Source organism: Nicotiana sylvestris, chromosome 2 (assembly GCF_000393655.2).
Source record: "Nicotiana sylvestris chromosome 2, ASM39365v2, whole genome shotgun sequence".
In the NCBI taxonomy this organism is placed as follows: Eukaryota; Viridiplantae; Streptophyta; class Magnoliopsida; order Solanales; family Solanaceae; genus Nicotiana; species Nicotiana sylvestris.
In genome coordinates, this window is record NC_091058.1 from 206,270,233 (window position 1) to 206,291,699 (window position 21,467).

At 37.9% G+C, this 21,467-nt stretch overlaps 3 protein-coding genes across 5 annotated transcripts; 2 read left to right on the forward strand and 1 right to left on the reverse strand.

Annotated features, from left to right (window-relative positions):
* The first annotated feature begins 1,747 nt into the window (after positions 1–1,747).
* Positions 1,748–10,189, forward strand: LOC104219389 (uncharacterized). The gene is made up of 7 exons (XM_070167259.1): positions 1,748–2,199; positions 2,287–2,314; positions 2,487–2,786; positions 2,882–2,986; positions 8,781–8,793; positions 9,666–9,859; positions 10,013–10,189. Exons 1-7 carry the CDS (start codon positions 1,748–1,750, stop codon positions 10,187–10,189), a joined length of 1,269 nt encoding a protein of 422 aa, XP_070023360.1.
* Positions 10,190–10,830: 641 nt separating this feature from the next.
* LOC104248161 (VAMP-like protein YKT61) lies at positions 10,831–11,346 on the reverse strand. The gene has a single exon (XM_009804366.1). The coding sequence runs from the start codon at positions 11,344–11,346 to the stop codon at positions 10,831–10,833; it is 516 nt and encodes a 171-aa protein (XP_009802668.1).
* Positions 11,347–13,118: 1,772 nt separating this feature from the next.
* Positions 13,119–20,581, forward strand: LOC104248158 (anthranilate synthase alpha subunit 2, chloroplastic-like). Of its 3 annotated transcripts, none has more exons than XM_009804363.2 (11): positions 13,119–13,454; positions 15,070–15,254; positions 15,650–15,839; positions 16,850–17,001; positions 17,434–17,549; positions 17,641–17,887; positions 17,972–18,028; positions 18,190–18,342; positions 19,086–19,166; positions 19,392–19,478; positions 20,161–20,581. In XM_009804363.2, exons 1-11 carry the CDS (start codon positions 13,271–13,273, stop codon positions 20,485–20,487), a joined length of 1,779 nt encoding a protein of 592 aa, XP_009802665.1. In that variant the 5' UTR covers positions 13,119–13,270; the 3' UTR covers positions 20,488–20,581. The 3 variants fall into 3 exon arrangements, with proteins under 3 accessions (XP_009802665.1, XP_009802664.1, XP_009802666.1); XM_009804362.2 differs by having other exon boundaries at positions 13,153–13,454; positions 15,061–15,254; XM_009804364.2 differs by lacking the exon at positions 13,119–13,454 and having other exon boundaries at positions 15,164–15,254; positions 15,661–15,839.
* The last annotated feature ends 886 nt before the right edge of the window (positions 20,582–21,467 follow it).

Sequence of the window (21,467 nt, forward strand, 5' to 3'; positions counted from 1 at the left end):
GCTAATGTATAGCCAAATTTTAGCGGAAATCTTATTTTGGCGCTAATAATTTTGCCGAAAGATTATCTTTTAGCTAGGATTACATACCCTAGATAATCCCTAGCTAAAAAGTAGCTAAGGTTTCGTGGGAAATTCTAATATGGCGCTAATTTTTTTTGTCAAATTTAGTTGTTTAGCTAGGGATGAATCCAAGCTAGTCTCTAGAAAATTATTATTATAATTATATTATTATTATTATTATTATTATTATTATTATTATTATTTAATAATAATAATAGTGGTAATAAGAGTTTTATATCCATTTTTGGACTTTTAATTGAAATTCCTAAAGATCCGTCTTAGGGCTTTTGATTGAAATCTTAAAGGCAACCTTTTTACTTAAAATTGTAAAGTTAACGCTTAACTTGGTAATCTTATTTTAATTGGACTACTGTATCGCAAATCCTTAAAATTCGCTAAACGCCCACACACTCTTCCACGTCTCTTCATTCCTCTAAACCCTCAACGATCATCTTCTAATTTAGTGAAGGAAGAATGCTAATTATCGATGCCGCTTGTAAGCTTCTGTGAAGGTAAGAATTTCTCCTATACCAAAAGTATCTGTGCAAGGAGGTTTTTTGTGAGTGTTTAATTTATCGTGAGTGTTCATCAGTAACTTTCTCGCACCAGGAACTCTTGTCATTGTTTAATTTTACGTTAATCTGAAACTAAGAGATAGCAATTACCCCAATGATTTATGTTCCTATCATATATATATATAGAAATTGAACTTTCAGTAATGTGATTTAAATTGTTTCTACTTGTATGTTTTGTTTGATTTTTGCTAATTATAAAATTTTTGTCCTTATATTTCTCTATTGAACAACTATTTCTGGATTTGAGAGGAAAATAATGAAGAATTATTTCTTCTATTGTAAACTAAGTAAAATTAATTTACACGAGGGCAACATGATAAGTGAAGAAGAATTCAATTAATACAATTTTATACTTGTAATATATGATTGGAAAGAAAAAGAAGTATATGTGACTTTTGTAGGTTTACTAGCAAACAAAATTGATGTGAGATAGTAAATTTCACTTACAAATATGTGTCAAATAGAAAACAGATCCAACTTCTACTATTTGTTTTTAAGAAAATCTAAGTGTTTTTTTCTCTTAATTAAATGGTTATTCTGAATCCTTCTCAATTAGCTATTTGTGGTGTTGTCGATCTGTTTAAATTGGTGAACTAAGAATTTAAGAAGATTTGGATCTCATTTACTTTGAGTATTAACTAACTAGCACTAAAAATAGTGTTTTGTCATTGTTTGTTAGATAGGAAGTATGAGTTCTTTTAGAGCTGATCGTATCTGGATGTATAATAGACTAGTGCCAAGTCGGAAAGGAGTAACTTCTGCCTTCATAGAAAGTGTGCATGAATTTTTAAGGTTTGCATTAATGCAACATGACTTCGTTTCTAATGGAAGTATAAGACAGAAAAAGATCATTTCTTATCGAAGAAGATCTATTAAAAAGGGAAAAAATAGGTGAATTGTTTTGCTAAAAGGTCAAATAGAGAGGTCTTTGTTATGCTTGTTCTAGCAAAATATTTGGATGGTCAAATTTTTATACTTTATATGTTCTGTTATGCTTGTTCTAGCAAAATATTTGGATGGTCAAATTTTTATATTTTATATGTTTTGTTTGGCTAGTGTATTATTATTATTATTATTGTTCTACTCTTCTTGCCAGTATTTGATCAGGAAGCATGACAAGGGGAAGAGGCACTAAACGTAGTTGGGGAGGTCGTGGGGGCATGTCTAACAAAGGGGGAGAAGGCTACCAACAACTATCAAACACTTCCCATGCCAATATTAGTGAACCATCAACCCCTATATCTCAACAAGTTGGTTCAAACCAACATATTATCTCGTCTCATGAAAGTAGTTTTCGGCAGCTTATACGTACATCTCAAGATGTTCATGCTCAACAAACAACTTCAGCTTCTCAAAATATTGGTGGTCAACAAGCAACTCCTGCTTCCCTGAATATTGGTCATCAACAAGCACCTCGTTCTTCTCAGGATGTTGGTTCTCAACAAGAAACTCATTCTCAAGATGTTTCTGCTGCACAAACACTTGCATCTTATGGAAGTAGTAATCCACAGGCAAGACGAGATACTACTCGTGGAATAATATCTTTGAAAGTAAACGGAGACACGTAAGTAAATCTAGTTATACAAGTTGTGGTTAAATTCGTTTTCATTTAGTTATCTTCCAAATAAATATTATATTGATCATTTTGTAGATTTTGCCCACATGAAGCTGTTCGAAATGTAACAATAACCTTTAAGAAAAGCTTCTCTGGATCATAGCATTGTTGGAGCAAAGTTCTGGAGCATGTACGAGATAGATGGTTCAATGACTTCGAGGTATTTATACTTCACTGTCGTAATTGACTTAACTTGATAAATGATACCAAACTGAATGTTTACTTTCTAATTGCAGAAAAATTATTCTTTTCCTAGTGAGGATAAAGTTTTTATTCAAAGAACTTTTGAGCATGTGGGGAGTGAAAGGTTAAGTGACAGTTTGGGAAAAGCAAAAGGACAATTTTTGAAAACAAAAGAAATACCGCGATGGATTGCTAAAGATCACTGGGACATTTTGATGGAATATTGGAACTCTGAGAATTTTAAAAAGAAATCAAAAATCAACTCGAAGAACAGAATGTCATCTAATAATGGAGAAGGTCCTTCCTTACATACCGGAGGATCAGTTGCATTTGCTGAGTACAGAAGAAGACACGTATTTTTTTTTAATCTTTTCAGTATTAATTAGTATTAGTCTAATTTTTTTCTATGATATATTCTGTTAATTAACAATATTCTTAATGATTGTAGAAGGAGCTAACAGGGAAAGATCTCCGTAATGATGAATTATTTCTGAAGACTCACATAACCAAAAATGAAAAGAAGTGGATATGTGGAAAGTCAGAAAGGATGTGGGTACGTTTTTATCTCATTTTTTCAGTGCAAAACCTGCCGAGTCTTCTACTTTCTCCCCTTTCTCATTGTTAGTCTTGTATATTCTTCATTTGTGTTAGAAAAATATTTTATTACACTGTCTTTTTTTTACTTTTCTAATCTACTTGGTCGATGTTTTCATTCTGATTGTTGTTCTCATTATTTTTGTGAATAACTTTGATCCCCAATAGGCTTCCCCATTAGCAGCTCCCTTCACTTTAGTATCAATAGAATGGTTACCAGCTACTCTATTTGTAGGATTCACCTTATCATCTTCATAAGCCCAAGGGAAATTTAACCCATGATTTTTTGTTCATTTTACACTTCTCAAACTAAGAAAGTGGTTCAACTGATCAAAGTAAAAGTGGTTCAAGCTATCATTTTCTTCTATGCATGTCATTTCATATATCCTTTCTCAAAATTTTATGTATCTGAAAGTATCTTGATCCCTTGGCATGATTACTGTCATGGGCTGCTTTCTAGACACGCCCCATGACCCCTTGGTCGCGCCCCATGGCGGCCTAGCAAGCCTCACAATGCCTAGCGCCATGGTCGGCCCCGTGGTCTTGGCTGCGCCAAGTGACAAGCGCGCATGCACCTCTGTCGCCCCACCGATGCCTCTCACCAGCGCCCAGTGGCTGGCCAATGACAACAATGCCGCGCGCCCTGACAATGCCGCGCGCGCAGATCTTGATGCCTCTCCAGCGCCCAGCTGCAGGCCCATTCCAGCAGCGCCTCACACACAGACCCTGATGCCAAGCACCAGCGCCCAGCCTCAGGCCAACACAGCAAGTGTCGTGCGCGCCCACAGCTACGCGCTCGCAGACCCTGACCCGCAAGACAAAGTTGCTGCCATCGGACTTGGTTCTACATTGTAATAAACTAAGTCCTTTTCATTGTAATTATAGGCTAGTTTACATCATTTTCATTCAGTGTTCTTCTACAGCTTTATTAGGACTAGTCATGTAATTTTGGTTTATTTTTTTAAGTATTTTTAGGGGGGATCAAGCAATCAAACATTTTCAAGCAATCAATTTTCTGTACTGGTGTCTCTCCCCCTCGACACCGCATCTTTTGTAATCAGCATTTCATTCATCAATAAAATCATAATCATCCAAAATCCAATTCTCTCTCAGCTTCCGCAATTGCTCGTGACATTGGTTTTCTCGCACGACACTGACAATCTAGTCTAGCGTGCGGAGGGGACCTCATTGGCGGACATTAACCGCACTGACATTGGTTGCTTAGCCTTACGTTGCCCTTCCAAAGAACATCAGAGAGGCCCCGCGTAACAGTAGGTATCAGAGCCTAGGCTCGACATCGGACGAGGGAACACATTTGCCATCATCACTATTTCTGACTATGGTGAATCATGGGGAGCGTCTAGCATCCCTAGAAGAGACGGTTGACCGATTACGACCCATCGTGGATACGGTGCCTGATCAAAACAACAACCTAGTGCAAAGGTTGGACGACCTGGACCGCCGAATGCGGCAGGCGGAAAATGACATTGCAAACATCAGTCGTGACTTTGAGGATGACCGACAAACGACAGCCATTGAAACTGCCAATATTCATGGCAAATTTGAGCACATGAGCATGCCGACAATTTAGTTCATCAGCAACAAGAGGCAGACAGACTAACTGCCATGCAGCAAACCATAGACGACTTGACAGGCAAGCTCAATATTGTCAATGCTGCCCTACAGAGCCTTCTTTGAGGAGGTGAGAACCATATCAGGGGTGCAGTAAACCTTACCCCCATTCCACAAAAGCTTAAAATACCGGAGCCAAAGCCATACGACGGATCCCGGGATGCTAAAGAAGTGGAAAACTTCATCTTCGACATCGAACAATACTTTGATGCCGTGGGCCATTTGGAAGAATCCAAAAAGGTAGCAACTGCTGCCATGTATCTCCAGGGCAATGCCAAACTTTGGTGGCGGGTCAAACATGAAGCCATCAAGGCCGGGAAGATACTCTCCAGACATGGGATGAATTGAAGGTAGCACTACGCCTGTAATTCTTTCCCAAAAATGTGGAGTACAACGCAAGGAGAAAGCTACGGGAGCTCCGCCACACCAGATCAGTGCGGGAGTAAGTGCACAAATTCTCCGCACTCATGCTAAACATACGCGACATGGGGGACAAAGACAAACTCTTCGCATTCATAGAAGGTTTGAAACCTCATGCCCGTATAGAACTACAGAGACAACAGGTAGACACCCTGCCCAAGGCCATTCAAGCTGCAGAATGTCTTGGCGATTATCATTTGGGAACTCAGAACGACAGGCCCTAGCCGTCTGTCTGAGGGGGATTCAATGGGAACCATCCCAGCAATGGTGGCCCAAGCAAAAGTGGGGGAGATCGGAGTGCATCCAAAACTAAGACTCCTCCCTCCAGCAGCAACAGTGCTGCATCCATCAACAACAATTAGGGGAGAAAGCCTCCCTCAAAATGCCGTCATTGTGGCGGGGCACATTGGAACAATGAAAGCCCAAACATAAAGGTCAATGCTCATCAAACAGTCAGATGCATCAGACACATCAGAATCAGACCAGGTAGGCGCCTTCAATGCAATTGTTGGCTCTATCCCACATGCCTTAGCGGGGACCAGTGCATGTCCTCCTAAGAAAATCTCAGTCCCAATCACCAAGAAAGGGAAGGAAAAGATGGACGAGAGACCTCCTAAACAAGCGAGGACCCTAATGTTCGTCGAATTGAAAGTGAACGGCAAGCCCCTTCACGCATTGATAGACACGGGTGCTACCCACAACTACTTGGATTCAACTCAAGTAGAGCGCCTGGGTCTTGTTGTGCAAAAGAGCAAAGGCCATGTCAAGGCCATCAACTCACCACCCCAGGCATTGGGTGGAACAACCACAAATGTCCCAATGAAACTTGGCCCATACAAAGGAAGCATCGACCTGCGCATCGCAATCATAGATGACTTCGACATGATAGTGGGTTTGTAGTTCATTAGGCAGACCAACACTATACCAGTGCCATATGCCAACATGCTCCTGATGTTAGGGGAAAACGGGGCCAAGCCCTGCACCATACCATGCTTTCCCATAAAGATGGCCGCTGGAAAAATCTCAGCCATGCAGTTGGAGAAGGTAGTCAACAGACATGAACCCCTGGTTCCAGCTACCCTTCGCAGCAACAATCAGCCATCATGTCATCGGCCTCAAAAGACTGGTGACGCTCCTCAGCGTGTGAAGACTTGTCAGCCATGCCACAAGGACAAGTCGGATCACTCATCACAGAAGGGACCCTTGCAGCCATTTCATGTCCCTCAGAGACCATGGGAGTGTTTCCCTTAGATTCATCACGGGATTGCCTCAAGTCGGTAATCTTGCATCCATCGTGGTTGTCATAGATCAATTTTCAAACTATGCAACCTTCATGGCAGCCCCGCAAAACACATCAGCAGAAGATACAACTCGACTCTTCTTCTCGCACATTGTCAAACATTGGGGCCTGCCCAAAAACATTGTTAGTAGGCGCGACTCACGCTTCACTAGCAACTTTTGGACCCCATCTCTTCAGGTGTTTTGGGTTAACATTGAGTCACAACTCAGACATCCATCCACCATCGGATGGCCAGACAGACCGGTTCGATGATATGCTGGAGGAATATCTCCGCAACTTTGCAACCGGATCACAGAAGCATTGGGTGAAGCTCTTGGATGCTGCTCAATTGTGTTTCAATTCTCAAAAGAGCCATCATACAAACAAAATCCCTTTTGAAATTTTTACCGGACAACAACCACTTCTCCCGCAAACGGTGAACGCATCAACCATGACGAAATCTCCTCGAGCTGCCAACTTCTCGAGCGAATGGGAGCACAACATGGGGATAGTGCGGAGCTATCTCGTCAAAGCCCAAGAGTGGGCAAAAAGATTCACCGAACAAAATCTTTGCTTTGCCCAACATCAAACAGGGGACAAAGTAATGCTATACATCCCAAAGCGATACTTGTTTGCAGAGAGGACCCATGACCCTCGCCTGCAACAAAAATACATCGGGCCCCTGCCCATTGAAAAACGCATTGGGAAGTCCACATACCAGGTGAAAACTCCATCCTGGTGGAAGATCCATCCAGTCTTCCATGTCAGCCGCCTGAAATTATTACGTCGCTACAACAACAAGCTCAAAGAACAGAGGGGCGCAGACCTCCCATACAACAACCACCAGAATCATCATCATCATCATAAGGCTTCGAGGACGGCGCCAACTCAGGTGGGGAAGAATATCATGGGTTGCTTTCCAGACACGCCCCATGACCCCTTGGCCGCACCCCATGGCGGCCTAGCAAGCCTCACAATTCCTAGCGCCAATGTCGGCCCCGTGGTCTTGGCTGTGCCAAGTGACAAGCGCGCACCACCGATGCCTCTCGCCAGTGCCCAGTGGCTGGCCAATGACAACAGCGTCGCGCGCCCTGACAATGCCGCGCGCGCAGATCCTGATGCCTCGCCAGCGCCCAGCTGTAGGCCCATTCCTGCAATGCCTCGCGCACAGACCCTGATGCCAAGCACCAGCGCCCAGCCTCAGGCCAACACAGCAAGTGTAGCGCGCGCCCACAGCTACACGCGCGCAGACCCTGACCCGCAAGACAAAGTTGCTGCCATCAGACTTGGTTCTACATTGTAATAAACTAAGTCCTTTTCATTGTAAGTATAGACTAGTTTACATCATTTTTATTCAGTGTGCTTCTACAGCTTTATTAGGACTAGTCATGTAATTTTGGTTTATTTTTTTAAGTATTATTAGGGGGGGATCAAGCAATCAAACATTTTTAAACAATCAATTTTCTGTACTGGTGTCTCTCCCCCTCGACACCGCATCTTTTGTAATCAGCATTTCATTCATCAATAAAATCATCATTATTCAAAATCCAATTCTCTCTCAGCTTCCGCAATTGCTCGTGACATTGGTTTTCCTACACGGACTGACAATCTAGTCTAGCGTGCAGAGGGGACCTCATTGGCGGACAACAACTGCACTGACATCGGTTGCTTAGCCTTACGTTGCCCTTCCAAAGAACATCAGGGAGGCGCTGCGTAACATAACTTATGATTGGTAATTGATTTAATCTACAAGTGATGTTGTTGTGATTGGAATGCTGAAGTAATGGAGTTATTCAATGAGTTAAGAAACTGAAGTTTTAGGCTATTGTTGGATTTTGAGAATCTTGATGGTTTCTTTGGTGAGCATTGTCGAGTGTAAAAATTTGCTATAATGATACTAGACCAAGAAGAAAAGTAGTAGGCAACTTATTAGGTGAAGTGGGGCAGTTTCTGGTTGTGACGGATGATAACAACCTTGGTCGTAGAGTAAGTTAAGTTTGGGCATGGAACTAGGAGGGTATTTAGATAGACTTTCTTGTTGAAGGCACTGTTATATATATATATATATATATATATAACTGAACTTATACAAAACGACTCCACAACTCTAACCTACAAGAGTTTGCTCACATTGTCCATCTCATGTTCAGATAAAGAAGGAGAGTATTGCAGCAAGCTACTAGCTAGAGTAAAACTAGCTAATTTATAATAAATGATCTTCAAATTTCAAAAGGAGTGCTTAAATCAAAAGGAAGTATTGAACAAGAAAATAATTACTTTCAACAATATATTACTACCACTTGAGATTAACTTTGGCTTGGAGGAAATAACAAATATTGTTACAAATGGAAGTAAACATTATTTTTAAATATAGGTAGCTTTTATCTAAGATGACGGTTTCAATCTTTTTGCATTGCTGTAGGAAGGGGAACAAAGTTCTTCACAAATCTGGCTAGTTATAGTACTATGTTAGGAAGCTATGATACTATATATATCGTTACCACTCCTCCCCTCCCCTCTTTTATTTGTTAATTCAAATATGTCTTGTTTTGGCACAAGATATAAACAAGACATTAAAGTTATAACAGATGTAAGTTGGTGCAAATTTGATTGTGCTGGTCCTTTTAATTTTTGCTTATGTACTTTACTGGAAAATTTGGCAGGCTGTGAGGGACTACAACTATGATGACCATCTGACTAGATATGTAACTTAAGACATTAGTATGACCATTTTTTAGTCATAAACATGGTAATTAATTTTCTTTTGAGTACGTTAACTAAACACACACACGAAGATACACACTTGTATAAGTTATGTGCATGTTAAATGTATACACTAAAGCTTCAAGGGAGCTACCAATTATGTGCTATGATATGCCTACAGTAATTCTTTTCTTCTGTCCCAACAATGTTCTCTAGGACTAGTGTTAGAGTTATTGTTCAAGGATATAATTATGGTAGAATATCACAAGCACCTATTATCTTACCCTGCATTTTTTATTTATAAATTGTAAGAAAAGCTTCTAAGTTTTTGCACATTCTAAAGTTGAGAAATATACAACTCTATAGCACCTCTTCTTGTGCACATCAAGAAATTAGCAGTGATAAGATGCCATCTGATACTAAATGAATTATTTTTTATATTTTCTATTATGTACTTTGTCAATTAGAGAAGTTTATTTCTCCATTATCCATTTATTTCATTACAGAACAATTTGACTACTTCACACAAATTATATCTACCTTGTAGCATTTTTATTCTATGTAATGACTAATTACTATAATTCTTTTCAGAATACATAAACAGAAGTTATTAAGGAGAAGATAGGTGAGACTTCAACATCAAGGGATGAAGAAGGTTTTGAAGTAGATGATGAAGAGATGGAAAGAAACATGGCAACAAATGGAGATGAGGAAGGAGAAAAAACTAGGGAAGAAACTGTTGTGGATTTGTTGAAAACCATACCAGATGAGCAACCACTGGAAACTTGGATTGAAACAGTTGGAGGCACAAAAAAAAAAAGAAAAATATATGGTCTTGGTCCCAAAAATTATATTCTGGCAGATTCATTGGACAATAATTGTGCATTCTCTAGTGCTAATAATCCTCCAAATATTCCTACTCAACAAGTTTTTGAAACACCCGAATTTTAGCAACTTCTTGATCGTGCAATGGAGCAACGGATGGAGAATATGTTAGCACGAGTGCAAGCAGATATTCGGGAGGATATGCAAGAAGAAGTAAAAGCTGCAGCTCGTGCTGTCGTGCGGGAGATGCTTGGTTTAACTTCTCAACCACCACCAAGCGGCTCTGGTTGTCCCCCATCTTAGAATAGTAGAGTTTATGTTATTAATTATTTAATTTAAGACATATTTTATTTGCCAATAGGCATATATATACTTCGTTGTTCTAGGATTAATGGTACCATGATTATGCTTACGTACAAATTTATGGATTTAATTACTTATTTTGTCTCATGTCAAATTACGTAGAAAATTATATTCGTATTTCATCATATATAATATAGGAATTATTCCTAGCTAGCTTTAGCCTGGAAAATATCCCAAGCCAAACCAAATACATGCTAGGATATTTATCAAATTAGATACCAAATTAGCTATAGACAAAAATCCTACTAGTAATTTAGCTAGAATATTTGTAAGTTTAGCTAGGGATATTCATAGCTATGTTGTAATGAAATCAACGCTCACCCGTCAAAATTTGCTTGGAATTTAGCTAGTCTAGTCGTAGCAAATATTAGCATGGAATAAGTCCCTAGCTAATAGCCTAGCTACACTTCAAAGGGATTAGTGCCAAGCAAATATCTCTAGCTATATTAGCAACGGATAAAATAATTTTCTAGCTAAAATTTAGCTAAGACCATATTAGCTACGGAATTTAGCTAAGGTCAATTTCCTAGCTAAATCGGTGTTAGCTAGGACTCTTGATAAGTTAGCTAGGATTTTGGTTTCTAGCTAATGACATGTTCTCTTGTTCCCCGTTCTAAGACACTGTCAATTGTCTTATGGAGAATTTTTGTTTCGTCCAGCTCTCTCTGAATTTTGAACAACTTATCAGCCTCAGCAGGATCCTGAAATTTGGCTAGAGCCTCATTCAGATAAGGCCATGGTTGAGCATTGTCGCTTTGCACGGTTTTCCATGACTCACCAAAACTCTTTAGATACTCATCCAGAACCTGGTTGAGCAGTGAAAATGCACTTCGAACTGGATAGTGATCATCCATGAAACCCAAAGCACATAAACCATTTCGATTGTATGAATGTACCTTGTATGCTTCATGCTGAACGAATTGGCGTTGGCCCGGTGGGTTCCGTTTAGCGACGGTCCGACCCACGAAAACGATGAATTCCTTAACGCTGGATCTCTGAAAATACCCGAAATGGCTCATATCAGATGCGTTCGCTAAATTCACTGGATCCGAACCTTCTAGATTGCATTTCAACACCATCAATGCTGTGATCTTCATCTCTAAAAACCTCTGTAAATTTTGACAAAAATATTCAACCCTAAAAACTTTTTTTGTTCTCCTTCTGACCGCCTTTAAGAATGGAATTGATCCGTTTTGAAATTACGCGATGTATCAGATGGTTTGATTATGTAATGTCAATCCGACTAACAAATAAGTTCTAGCTCACTGATTTTTGTTGCTCCTTAATTTTGTTAGAGGTTGGTGGTTTTAACAAATAAAGTCTCGAAAATGATAATAACATAAGTGTGCCAGTATATGCTTCCTGTAAGGCGGCTACGACGGTTTAAAACCGAACCGAAATCGTTAAACGAATCGAACCGATGGTTTATTGGTATCGGATTATCGGAGTAATGGATGGTGAACGGATTGGTATTTTATAATTAACGGCTTAACGATTTGGGGCGAATTACTCAATTTCTTATCGGGTAAACCGTTAACTCGTTAAGAATTTTTATATTTACACTTTTATCCCTATGTATATAAAGTGCTATTGAAACCTTAAATGGCTAAATCCCTAATTTCTATTTTCTAATTCTCAATTGTCTGCAGCAACCAAAGACAGAGAACTCGTCAATCTAGTCTCTATCTTGAACTGAGAACTGAGAAGTCGAAAAATCGAAATCTCAATGATTAATACATATATGTTTGTATGAATAGTCTTCATGGTATAAAATTTTTGGTTAATACGTGTTTGACAATTTTAGTAGTCTTCAAGACTCCTTAATTTAAAAATACCGTTTGGTTAGATCTTAGATGGTATTGAAAATTTGGTATTGCTTGAATGATTGTTCAAACAAATTCTATTTAGTTTAGCCGATAAGCCGCCCGATAATTGTTAATTCGATACAAATCCGTCCGTTATCTTATTGGATGACTAACAAATTACTACATTTATAATTCGATAACCGTTAAGCTGAAACATTAATAATAATTATCCGCCCGATCCGCCCAATAAACACCCCTCCGTCTCTGATGTTAAATTTTTTACCAATAAGTACAAAGAATAAATCTCGAACCTAATAAATCAAATAAATTATCATTGGAAGGTAAGGTGAATGCCCCCTTCCACTCATGTTCTTGCTTTACAAAAAGGAAATAAAATTTTGCTTTGGATTAAAAAAAAAATAAAAAATAAATTATGATGGATTAGGAACTCCAGCCGAGACACAGTCTCATAAGGTTCAATCCTAAATCCGACTTTGTTATTGTCTAATGGTTATTGTCACTATTGGCGAGTTCTGTCAAAATAACATGGCATAGTTATTTTTACCGGTGGTTATTAAAAAAATAGCTAGTATATATAAAGTTATTGAAAAGTAACTACTACTATTTAAATTGGAGATAAAATCTGAACAAAAATATTCAAGCTGAAATACGAAAAGCTCCAACATAATATGCTGATTTATGGAACTTATGCATATAAACTTCCAGTATATTACGTTGGAACTGCACCACGTTATCAATTCCAACTTATTACTATGGAATCTCATATGCCTATGCTAGAATATTTTTGGATTTTAAAGATATTATTATTCATATTTTATTTTTACATAAAAATAATAAAATTTCGATTATTTTTCAAACTATGACTAATTTTCAATTGTCAATTATACATCAGGCTATTTCTGATATTTTTCACGTGAATACTTGTATTTAATGTTGAGCGGACTATTCCTTAATCAAGTAATAGGTCATTTATTTTCATTTTAAAAAAAATATGATATTTAATTCACCATATATTAGGTTCTTGTACCTAAAACCTAGTAACTAAGGCCTACCAAAAAACCCCCGACCCCTTTCTGCAAACATTTCACTGTTCTAACAAACAACTAAACACAATCATAAAAATCAGCATCCATTATTCTCCATTCTCCACTCTCCATTTTTTTTCAAAAAGCTCAAACAAATGCTGTAACAAGTCATGAAAACCCTAGCCCTATCTCACCGGCCGGTTCCCACCGTCTCCGGCCACCGCTCCTCCATTTTTACCGGTCACTCTGCCGCTTCAACAGCCACTTCCCTCTCTTTCTCCAGCTCCCCTGTAGCTGCTGCTTCCCGAGTCCGGATTCTCAAATGCTCCGCCGTTTCTCCTCCTCCTTCATTTGGTAATGCTCACTGTCGATTTAGTATTCAGAGTCGAATCCACAATTTAAAGTTATCTGATTCAGAGTTCCACTGCATTGGTTATTCAGCTGTATATTTAACATTAATATATAATTTATGTGAGGCTGTTTCAGTCTTTGAAACTTGCGGTCTAAAACATGTCATAGACATTTGTATGGCTATACATCAATCTTGTTAAAGTTAAAATGAAAAGTTTACAGTTGAATTATTTTTAAATATACAAAGGTGTTATTCTTTTTGTGACAGACTTAAAAACAAAGAGGATCTCAGAAGAATATATAGTTGGTTTCGCCACTTTCATTTGGTGCCCTGTATGCCTGTTTAATTCAGAGATGGATCCAAAATTTTAAGTTAGTGGGTTCAGAATTCTAGTGCATTGGTTACTCAACTATATACTTAGCACTCATCAGTAGTGGAGACAGAATTTTCGCTAAGGGGATTCAAAAAATTCAAAATAAAGTAAACACACAAAGAAGCCAAGGAGATTAAACATTTGATGTTTATACATAAAAAAACTGGCCTTATGCGAACTTCCATGCCCTAGCTCTGCCCCTGGCATTGGGGTGTGTGTGTGTGTATTTCAAAATCTCAACTATATATTAAGTTTCATCACCTTAATTTGGTACTGTCCATTCCTTTTTAATTCAGAGATGGTTCTAGAATTTTAATTCATTGAGTTCAGAGTTCCAATGCATGGTTACTCAGCTATATATTTAGTATTAAAATATGTATTCCAAAATTTGAATTATATGTTAGTTCGCCACCTTCATCAGTAACCTCTATGCCTATTTAATTTAGAGATGGATGAATTTTTTTAAGTGAGTGGTCTGCCGTCTGAGTCCATTGTGTTCACTGCTTCTCTGTGACCATAGACTTCAACTTAGCACATACATATAATTTCCAAAACTTACTATGTCTCTCTATTTACATATATATATATATATATATGAATATATATGAATGCATTTGTACCTATACACTTATATGTGTGTGTGTGTATATATCTAAGTCAAGCACCCAGTATCAGAATTTTAAGTTGTGAATGTAAAGTTGTGCTGCCTTCATTTCTTCTTTGTGGAAATGGACTCAAACTTTTGTTAATATTTACTTTTTGAAAAACTTTCAACTTCCCGTATAGATTCGAATATAACCCATTATACTATCTCTGTCCATTTAGTTCAGAGGCAGATCAGTATTTTAAGTCAGTGGGTGCAGATTGCTATTGCATTCATTACTCCTATGTCAGAGTCAACTCGAACTTGTCATTGAATGCATAGAATACCATGTCACCTTCCGCATATGAGCCTGGAAAGGAGCTTACCTCATGGTTGACTACCCCCCCCCCCCCCCCATTTAGGAGTTGAATAAACAAATTCAGCAATATATACAGGTCGGGTCAAGGACAGCAGTTGTATGCACTGCTGTAAATAGATTAGCATGGCCCCTTCGCAAGGTTGACGCGCACAAATCGTGAAATGGTGCAAGTTTCTTAATAAAAAAAGAGTATACCTATCACTAATTTAATTCGCTTGACATTAATTTCATGAAGGTAACTTTTGGCTGCTTTCTGGGTTTGAGATGGTTTAGTTTGTGCAGTGGACAATTCAGTGAAGTTCAAGGAAGCTGCCAAGCATGGGAATTTGATCCCTCTTTACAGGTCTATATTCTCTGACCACTTAACTCCGGTCCTCGCTTACCGCTGTCTGGTGAAGGAAGATGATAGGGAAGCACCAAGCTTCTTGTTCGAGTCTGTGGAGCCTGGTTTGAAAGTTTCTAATGTTGTAAGCTCCTTGTTCTACCTCTGTTTAGTTACTTGATTGAAACTGGAATAGCCAATGGAACTCTGTCTTGAAAAGAATGATGGGTTTGAATGAAATTCATTTTTCATATATTCAAAAACCACGTAAAATACTAAAACTCACAGCTTTTATAGCTGAAAATAGTTTAAATTGTTTCAGTCACAGATCATCCAAAGAAAAACTGCTTTGGACCCAAATAAAGATAATGGCATCCTCCTTGGAAGAAGGGAGTACTTATATTCTCAAAGACCACATGGGGAATGACTGATTTTTTGTGCTAATTACATGCCTGCACCGGCACAATTCTGAATATAACAGAAGTTACTTGCTTCGTTGGTTACAGTTTGCTATGTTTATTGATGAGTTAATTATGCTAGGGGCGATATAGTGTGATAGGGGCTCAGCCGACAATGGAAATTGTTGCAAAAGAGAACATGGTGACAATTATGGATCACCATGAAGGAAGGCGGACAGAAGAATTTGTGGAAGATCCAATGATCGTTCCTCGTAGGATTATGGAAAGATGGAAACCTCAATGTATAGATGAGCTTCCTGAGGCATTTTGTGGTAATAAATTATACTTCAACTGCTTGATTTTATTAGTACGAATACTAATCTAGCTTGGTGTACTGTGCAAAGAAGCACTTGCAGTTCAATGTCAATTACCTGCCTCATGTGAATGGCAAATCATAATGTTAAATTGTTCGACAATTTGAATAATTTCTGCCAAGCTGCTCTGACGTTTTGTTGTTTAATTCGGTCCAATTCTAAATCTGTTATTCTGACAGCACAGATATGCTTATTTAACTGTCTTTGTTATCCCAGCTTTCAGTTTTTGTGGCTTATCATACTAAGCAATATCCTTCAAATTAAATTTCTTGATTTGTGTCTAATGGATGGCATGCAGGCTGCAGTTTTAATCATAATCAGATATGTTATTTTTGCTTTTTTCGGTGTATAACTGGAAGTTAGCCCATGCATTGCACCTGATACTTTTCACGTATGCAATGCAATGGTTTTTTCTCCCTGCATCAATGACGAAGAAGTAATACAATTATTGTACAACGAAAAAGGGAAAAAGTTGAGTCACTTAAATAAGGAAATGATGCAATCTATAAAAAATAGAAATGATTTGTTTATCTTTTATTGTGACACAGTAATTCTAGAGACATTTAAATGCTTTGATTTCCCACAACATGAAACAAAAAGACATCTGAAATATACATATAAAGAATAATCTATTAGCAAATCTAGTTTATAGTAGGAGAATGAAAGAGAAAGAGAGAGGGAGAAAACTGTCGTATTGATTTATACAACCAATACAAGGAGATTGTAATAATTGAAAGAGTATGTAGTTACCTATACTTGAATATACTGAGAATTTATCTAAAATAAAGTAAGGATCCATGCCAACAGAAAGTCAGAAAGAGGGAAGATGAATAGAGATAATGTGTTGAATAAGACTAGGCCACAGTTTTAGATGTCAGTACATGATAATTGATACCTCTATACACAGATTTCATGTGGGAAGAGAGTGAAAGTTTACCATACCTAATGCTGCGTTTTTTCCTTTGCAGGAGGTTGGGTTGGTTACTTTTCATATGATACAGTGCGTTATGTAGAGAAAAAGAAGATACCTTTTTCAAATGCTCCTATGGATGATAGGAACCTTCCTGATCTTCATCTAGGTCTTTATGATGATGTAATTGTGTTTGATCATGTGGAGAAGGTAATTTTATTTTCAGTCCTCGATAAACCTTCATTATATCTTGCTTTCCAGATTATCCTATTTTGTTCTAGGGCCCATCTGATTCACGAACATACACTTGACCTCTCGTTGAAGTACCTCAATAAGAGCACTTTGATTTCACTTTTTGTAATTGGGATCGATTTCTTCAAATTCGTCAGACATTCAACCATTGACCATGGACTGTTCTCTTTACTTCTCATTGACTTTTTCTGGTTTGACTACTTCTGTGGTCAACTCTAATAGCTAGTGTTTCTGAATCATCAAGTTTTGTGTCAAAATGCATCTGGTTTATTAATTAAATAAAACTCAGTATGAATTAGTTCTTAGCGACCAATATTTGCAGTTGATAAGGTGTTTTATTCGCTGTATATGGTATTATGGTCCTTTATCTGATTTTCTTCTTTATACCAGAAAGCATTTGTCATACATTGGGTGCGGTTAGATCAGTTTTCTTCAGTAGAGGAGGCCTACAATGATGGTATGACCAGATTAGAAGCATTGATGTCTAGAGTACATGATATTATCCCGTAAGTTATTTCACTTTTTCTTCCAAAAATAATTACCTTATTTCTGCTCCTTTTCTCTCATTCATTTGGTTGTACTGGTTTCTTATTTTAGTCCTAGGTTGGCTTCAGGGTCGATAAAACTTCACACTAGCCAATTTGGTACTTCATTGAAAAAGTCGACCATGACACGCGAAGACTACCAGAAGGCTGTTTTGAATGCCAAGGAGCATATCTTGGCTGGGGACATTTTCCAAATTGTTCTTAGCCAACGTTTTGAAAGACGAACGTTTGCGGATCCATTTGAAGTATACAGAGCACTAAGAATCGTAAATCCAAGTCCTTATATGACTTATCTACAGGTGTGCCTGCTTTCTTTGAAACATTGACTCTTCAAATTCTAATTTCTTTTCCTAGGTCTCTCATGAAGAATATCTTTTGATCAGGCTAGGGGTTGTATTCTTGTTGCTTCTAGTCCAGAAATTCTTACTCGAGTTAAGAAGGTAAATCAACTCTGATGTTTTCCATTCTACTTTGCAGATTGCATTCTAATTCTATTTTCTGGGTTTGAGTTGATTTCACCCCCAAATTCCATCTCTCATTTGTCTAGCATTAACAGCTTTCTTAATAGTCTTAATATTATCCCCTCTTTTTTCTTTGTCAGAAAACAGTTACTAATCGACCCCTAGCAGGGACTATTAGGAGAGGTAAGACACCTGAGGAAGATTATATGTTGGAAAATCAACTTTTGCATGACGAGAAACAGTGTGCAGAGCACATAATGCTGGTTGACTTGGGAAGAAATGATGTTGGAAAGGTTAACACTCCTAATTTTCCTTTTTATTTATCTTCCAGCTTCCTCCGGCTACATTGACCTTTATTATATATGTTAAGGACTTATGGCTGTCATTATGCGTGTAACGTCTCATTCTCTGTCATGGAACGATTTTGTTCTTGTTTTGGATCAAATAGTGTTAAAACTAAGAAGTTAATCGTCTTTTTACTCTAGCATGCATTTGCTTATGGAATTCTCTGATGTTGTATCTTCCTTTCCGATCCTATATTGAGCTTGCTTCTGCCTGTCCATACAACTAGTTAAAACTCTGATGCATAATCATAACATGCCTAATCAAATGCCGAGATATGCATTAAAAACTACAGGGAATTAATATAGATCTTGCTAGTTGGATGCAGAGTCAAGATTCTATATGGCTTTCAGATGCTAACATTTTGACAATCAATTCTCCTCTTGGTGTACTGTTATCAAATTTTAAATCAATAATTGGTACAGTGTAGTATGCAATTCATCCTCCTTTTAGGCCCTGGCATTGGTGCTCACTAGGGTAGCCCGGTGCACAAGGCATCCCGCATTCATGTAGGGTCCGGGAAAGGGCCGCACCACAAGGCATTGGTGCTCGCTGAGCTTCTATTTGTTTGAATTGCTAGGTTCCTACTCAATTTTATTTGTTTGGTTACTTCTCATGTTAGAATCATTGTAGCATATTATTGAAGTTGTCTTTCACTTCAATCTTATTTTATTAATTTTGGTTCTTAATTCAGGTCTCAAAACCTGGTTCAGTGAAAGTTGAGAAACTAATGAACGTTGAACGGTATTCCCATGTCATGCACATCAGCTCCACGGTGAGTTCTTCTCAGATGAATTTGTGTTTAATTATAGCTATTCCTTTACATGGGATTGAACATTTTCAAGTTACTTGCATCAAGGTCTTTTCCCCGAGTACAACAAAACTTTGCTTTCTTTAATCCATATTTCAGTGGTTACAGAAGCGCCGGTAGACTTGAATTTTGTGAAATTTAATGATTTGTCTGGCTTGTTACGAGTTTGCTCTTGTCCAAAATATGCAGGTTACTGGAGAACTACTCGACCATTTGAGTAGCTGGGATGCTCTGCGTGCTGCGCTTCCTGTTGGAACCGTTAGTGGAGCACCTAAGGTTCTTCAATCATCTTTTACTTTTTAAAATAATACTCCCTCCTTTCAATTTTTGTGACATAGCTTGACTTGACACGGATTTTAAGAAAGAAAGACTTTTGAATTTGGTCTTGGGCTATTAAAAGCTTCTCATTTAGGAAAAAATGGAAAGTTAAACGTCAATTGTTTCCGAATATAAATATATATTATTCTTTTGGAACAGACTAATAAGGAAATAATGTCACAAACTGGAACGTAGGGAGTAATAATTTTAAAAATGAGTGTCTTGGTTATTTGAGTTCTGGGTACTTTCTGCCGCCAAATGTTATAAATAATGGGAACTGGATAAGCTGATGGCCCTAGTCTTTGTTGCCACTTCTTCCGAATTTGATCAGTTGTTGGAAATGTTGATAACTGAATAGAAAGTTTATTCATCTCATCTCTTACCAAGTATTAACAAATGAACCACCAATTACTGTGCTAGAGTAAAGAAAAACCAAGCGAGACAGTGGGGTGGGGGTGCAGAGGGCTGAGGCTAATATCGGTAAGGTTATATGTGTTAAAGGTCCCTGAGCTGGAACTTGCAAGAATTATTGATGTGGTTTGAGGCGTTTCATGAAGGAATATATAGCTGTGATAATTTTCAATTTCTTTGTGTTTCTCGGAAGGGGCAATAAATACTTCATTCCTCTTGCTTTATTTAGGTGAAAGCGATGGAGCTAATTGATCAGTTGGAAGTCACGAGGCGTGGACCTTACAGTGGTGGATTTGGAGGCATTTCCTTTACCGGTGAAATGGACATTGCCTTGGCTCTGAGAACCATTGTATTTCCAACTGGAACACGTTATGACACCATGTACTCATACAAAGATGCCAATAAGCGCCGAGACTGGATTGCTCATCTCCAATCTGGGGCAGGTATAGTGGCTGATAGTGACCCTGCTGATGAGCAAAGGGAATGTGAAAATAAAGCTGCTGCTCTTGCCCGTGCCATTGACCTTGCAGAGTCATCATTTGTTGACAAAGAATAGATGTTGTCCTACTGTAGAATTTTGTTTCATCAATTCCTTTGACACAGGAAATTCTTTTTGTTTCTTGATGAATGTGGAAAAGTTTGTTTTTCAATTTGGATAGTCTGTTATGTTGCCAAGTGACTAAAAATCCCACCGACGTCAAAATTGCTGCATTATGTTCAGTATTTCCTTCACCAACTATACCAGGGTGCCACAAAGAATCCAAAAATGGCCGTAGCCCTTACGAGTTGTAGTTTTCTGGTTGTCATGATTTCCGGTTTATGCTTTTTTGGTACTGTGGTTGTACTATTACAATACTGTGTTCCCAATTAAGGTCTGCATAGTTGAGAGTAAATTTGGTGAAGGTGTTGCAGCACCATTGTAAGGAGGTATCTTTAAAGCTGGTCCTTAGGGTGTCTGGTATGACGGAAAATATTTTATTTTTGACAAAATAATTCATTATTTCAGGTGCTTTTAAAAGGGAAAAAATGACTTCTCTCACTTTTGGGTGAAATTCAGTTATTAAGATGTTATATAGGTTTTCCTTCATCTTCTTTTTCACCAACTTATTTATTACACTATTTTTGTGCAAATGCGCCCTCGATAATTGTTGGCATGTCCTTGTTGATAGAAAAAAAAAAAAAAAAGAATGAGAGAAAGCATGGACTGAATAATAAGTTAAGTTCTTTATTATGTGGTTATTTTTAATTACATAAATCAATAGTTCAAACTGCACTCAAAGGCTGAGCATTTTCCATTTTTATAGGAACTTTTTTACTAGAAATAATGATATCTCCAATTATAGCCCCTTTGGGATGTAATATATATATCTACTTAAAAATCATTCTCCCTCATTTTTGAAAAAAATCTGATCGAAAGTTAGATACTTATAAACAAGTGCTCGACTGCTCGTCTAGTTCCATCTCCTTGATCTCTTCTTTCCGTTTTTAGCTAGATTCGGCCTTTGGCTGAGGAAGAAAATTCAAATCGATAGGTGG

Coding starts and splice junctions, on each gene's coding strand:
- LOC104219389 (XM_070167259.1), top strand. CDS start 1,748: ATGACAAGGGGAAGAGGCACTAAACGTAGTTGGGGAGGTCGTGGGGGC. Junction 2,200..2,286: donor TTGAAAGTAAACGGAGACAC/GTAAGTAAATCT, acceptor ATCATTTTGTAG/ATTTTGCCCACATGAAGCTG. Junction 2,315..2,486: donor CACATGAAGCTGTTCGAAAT/GTAACAATAACC, acceptor TTCTAATTGCAG/AAAAATTATTCTTTTCCTAG.
- LOC104248161 (XM_009804366.1), bottom strand. CDS start 11,346: ATGAAGATCACAGCATTGATGGTGTTGAAATGCAATCTAGAAGGTTCG.
- LOC104248158 (XM_009804362.2), top strand. CDS start 13,271: ATGAAAACCCTAGCCCTATCTCACCGGCCGGTTCCCACCGTCTCCGGC. Junction 17,002..17,433: donor TGTTTGATCATGTGGAGAAG/GTAATTTTATTT, acceptor TCTTTATACCAG/AAAGCATTTGTCATACATTG. Junction 17,888..17,971: donor CTTATATGACTTATCTACAG/GTGTGCCTGCTT, acceptor TCTTTTGATCAG/GCTAGGGGTTGTATTCTTGT.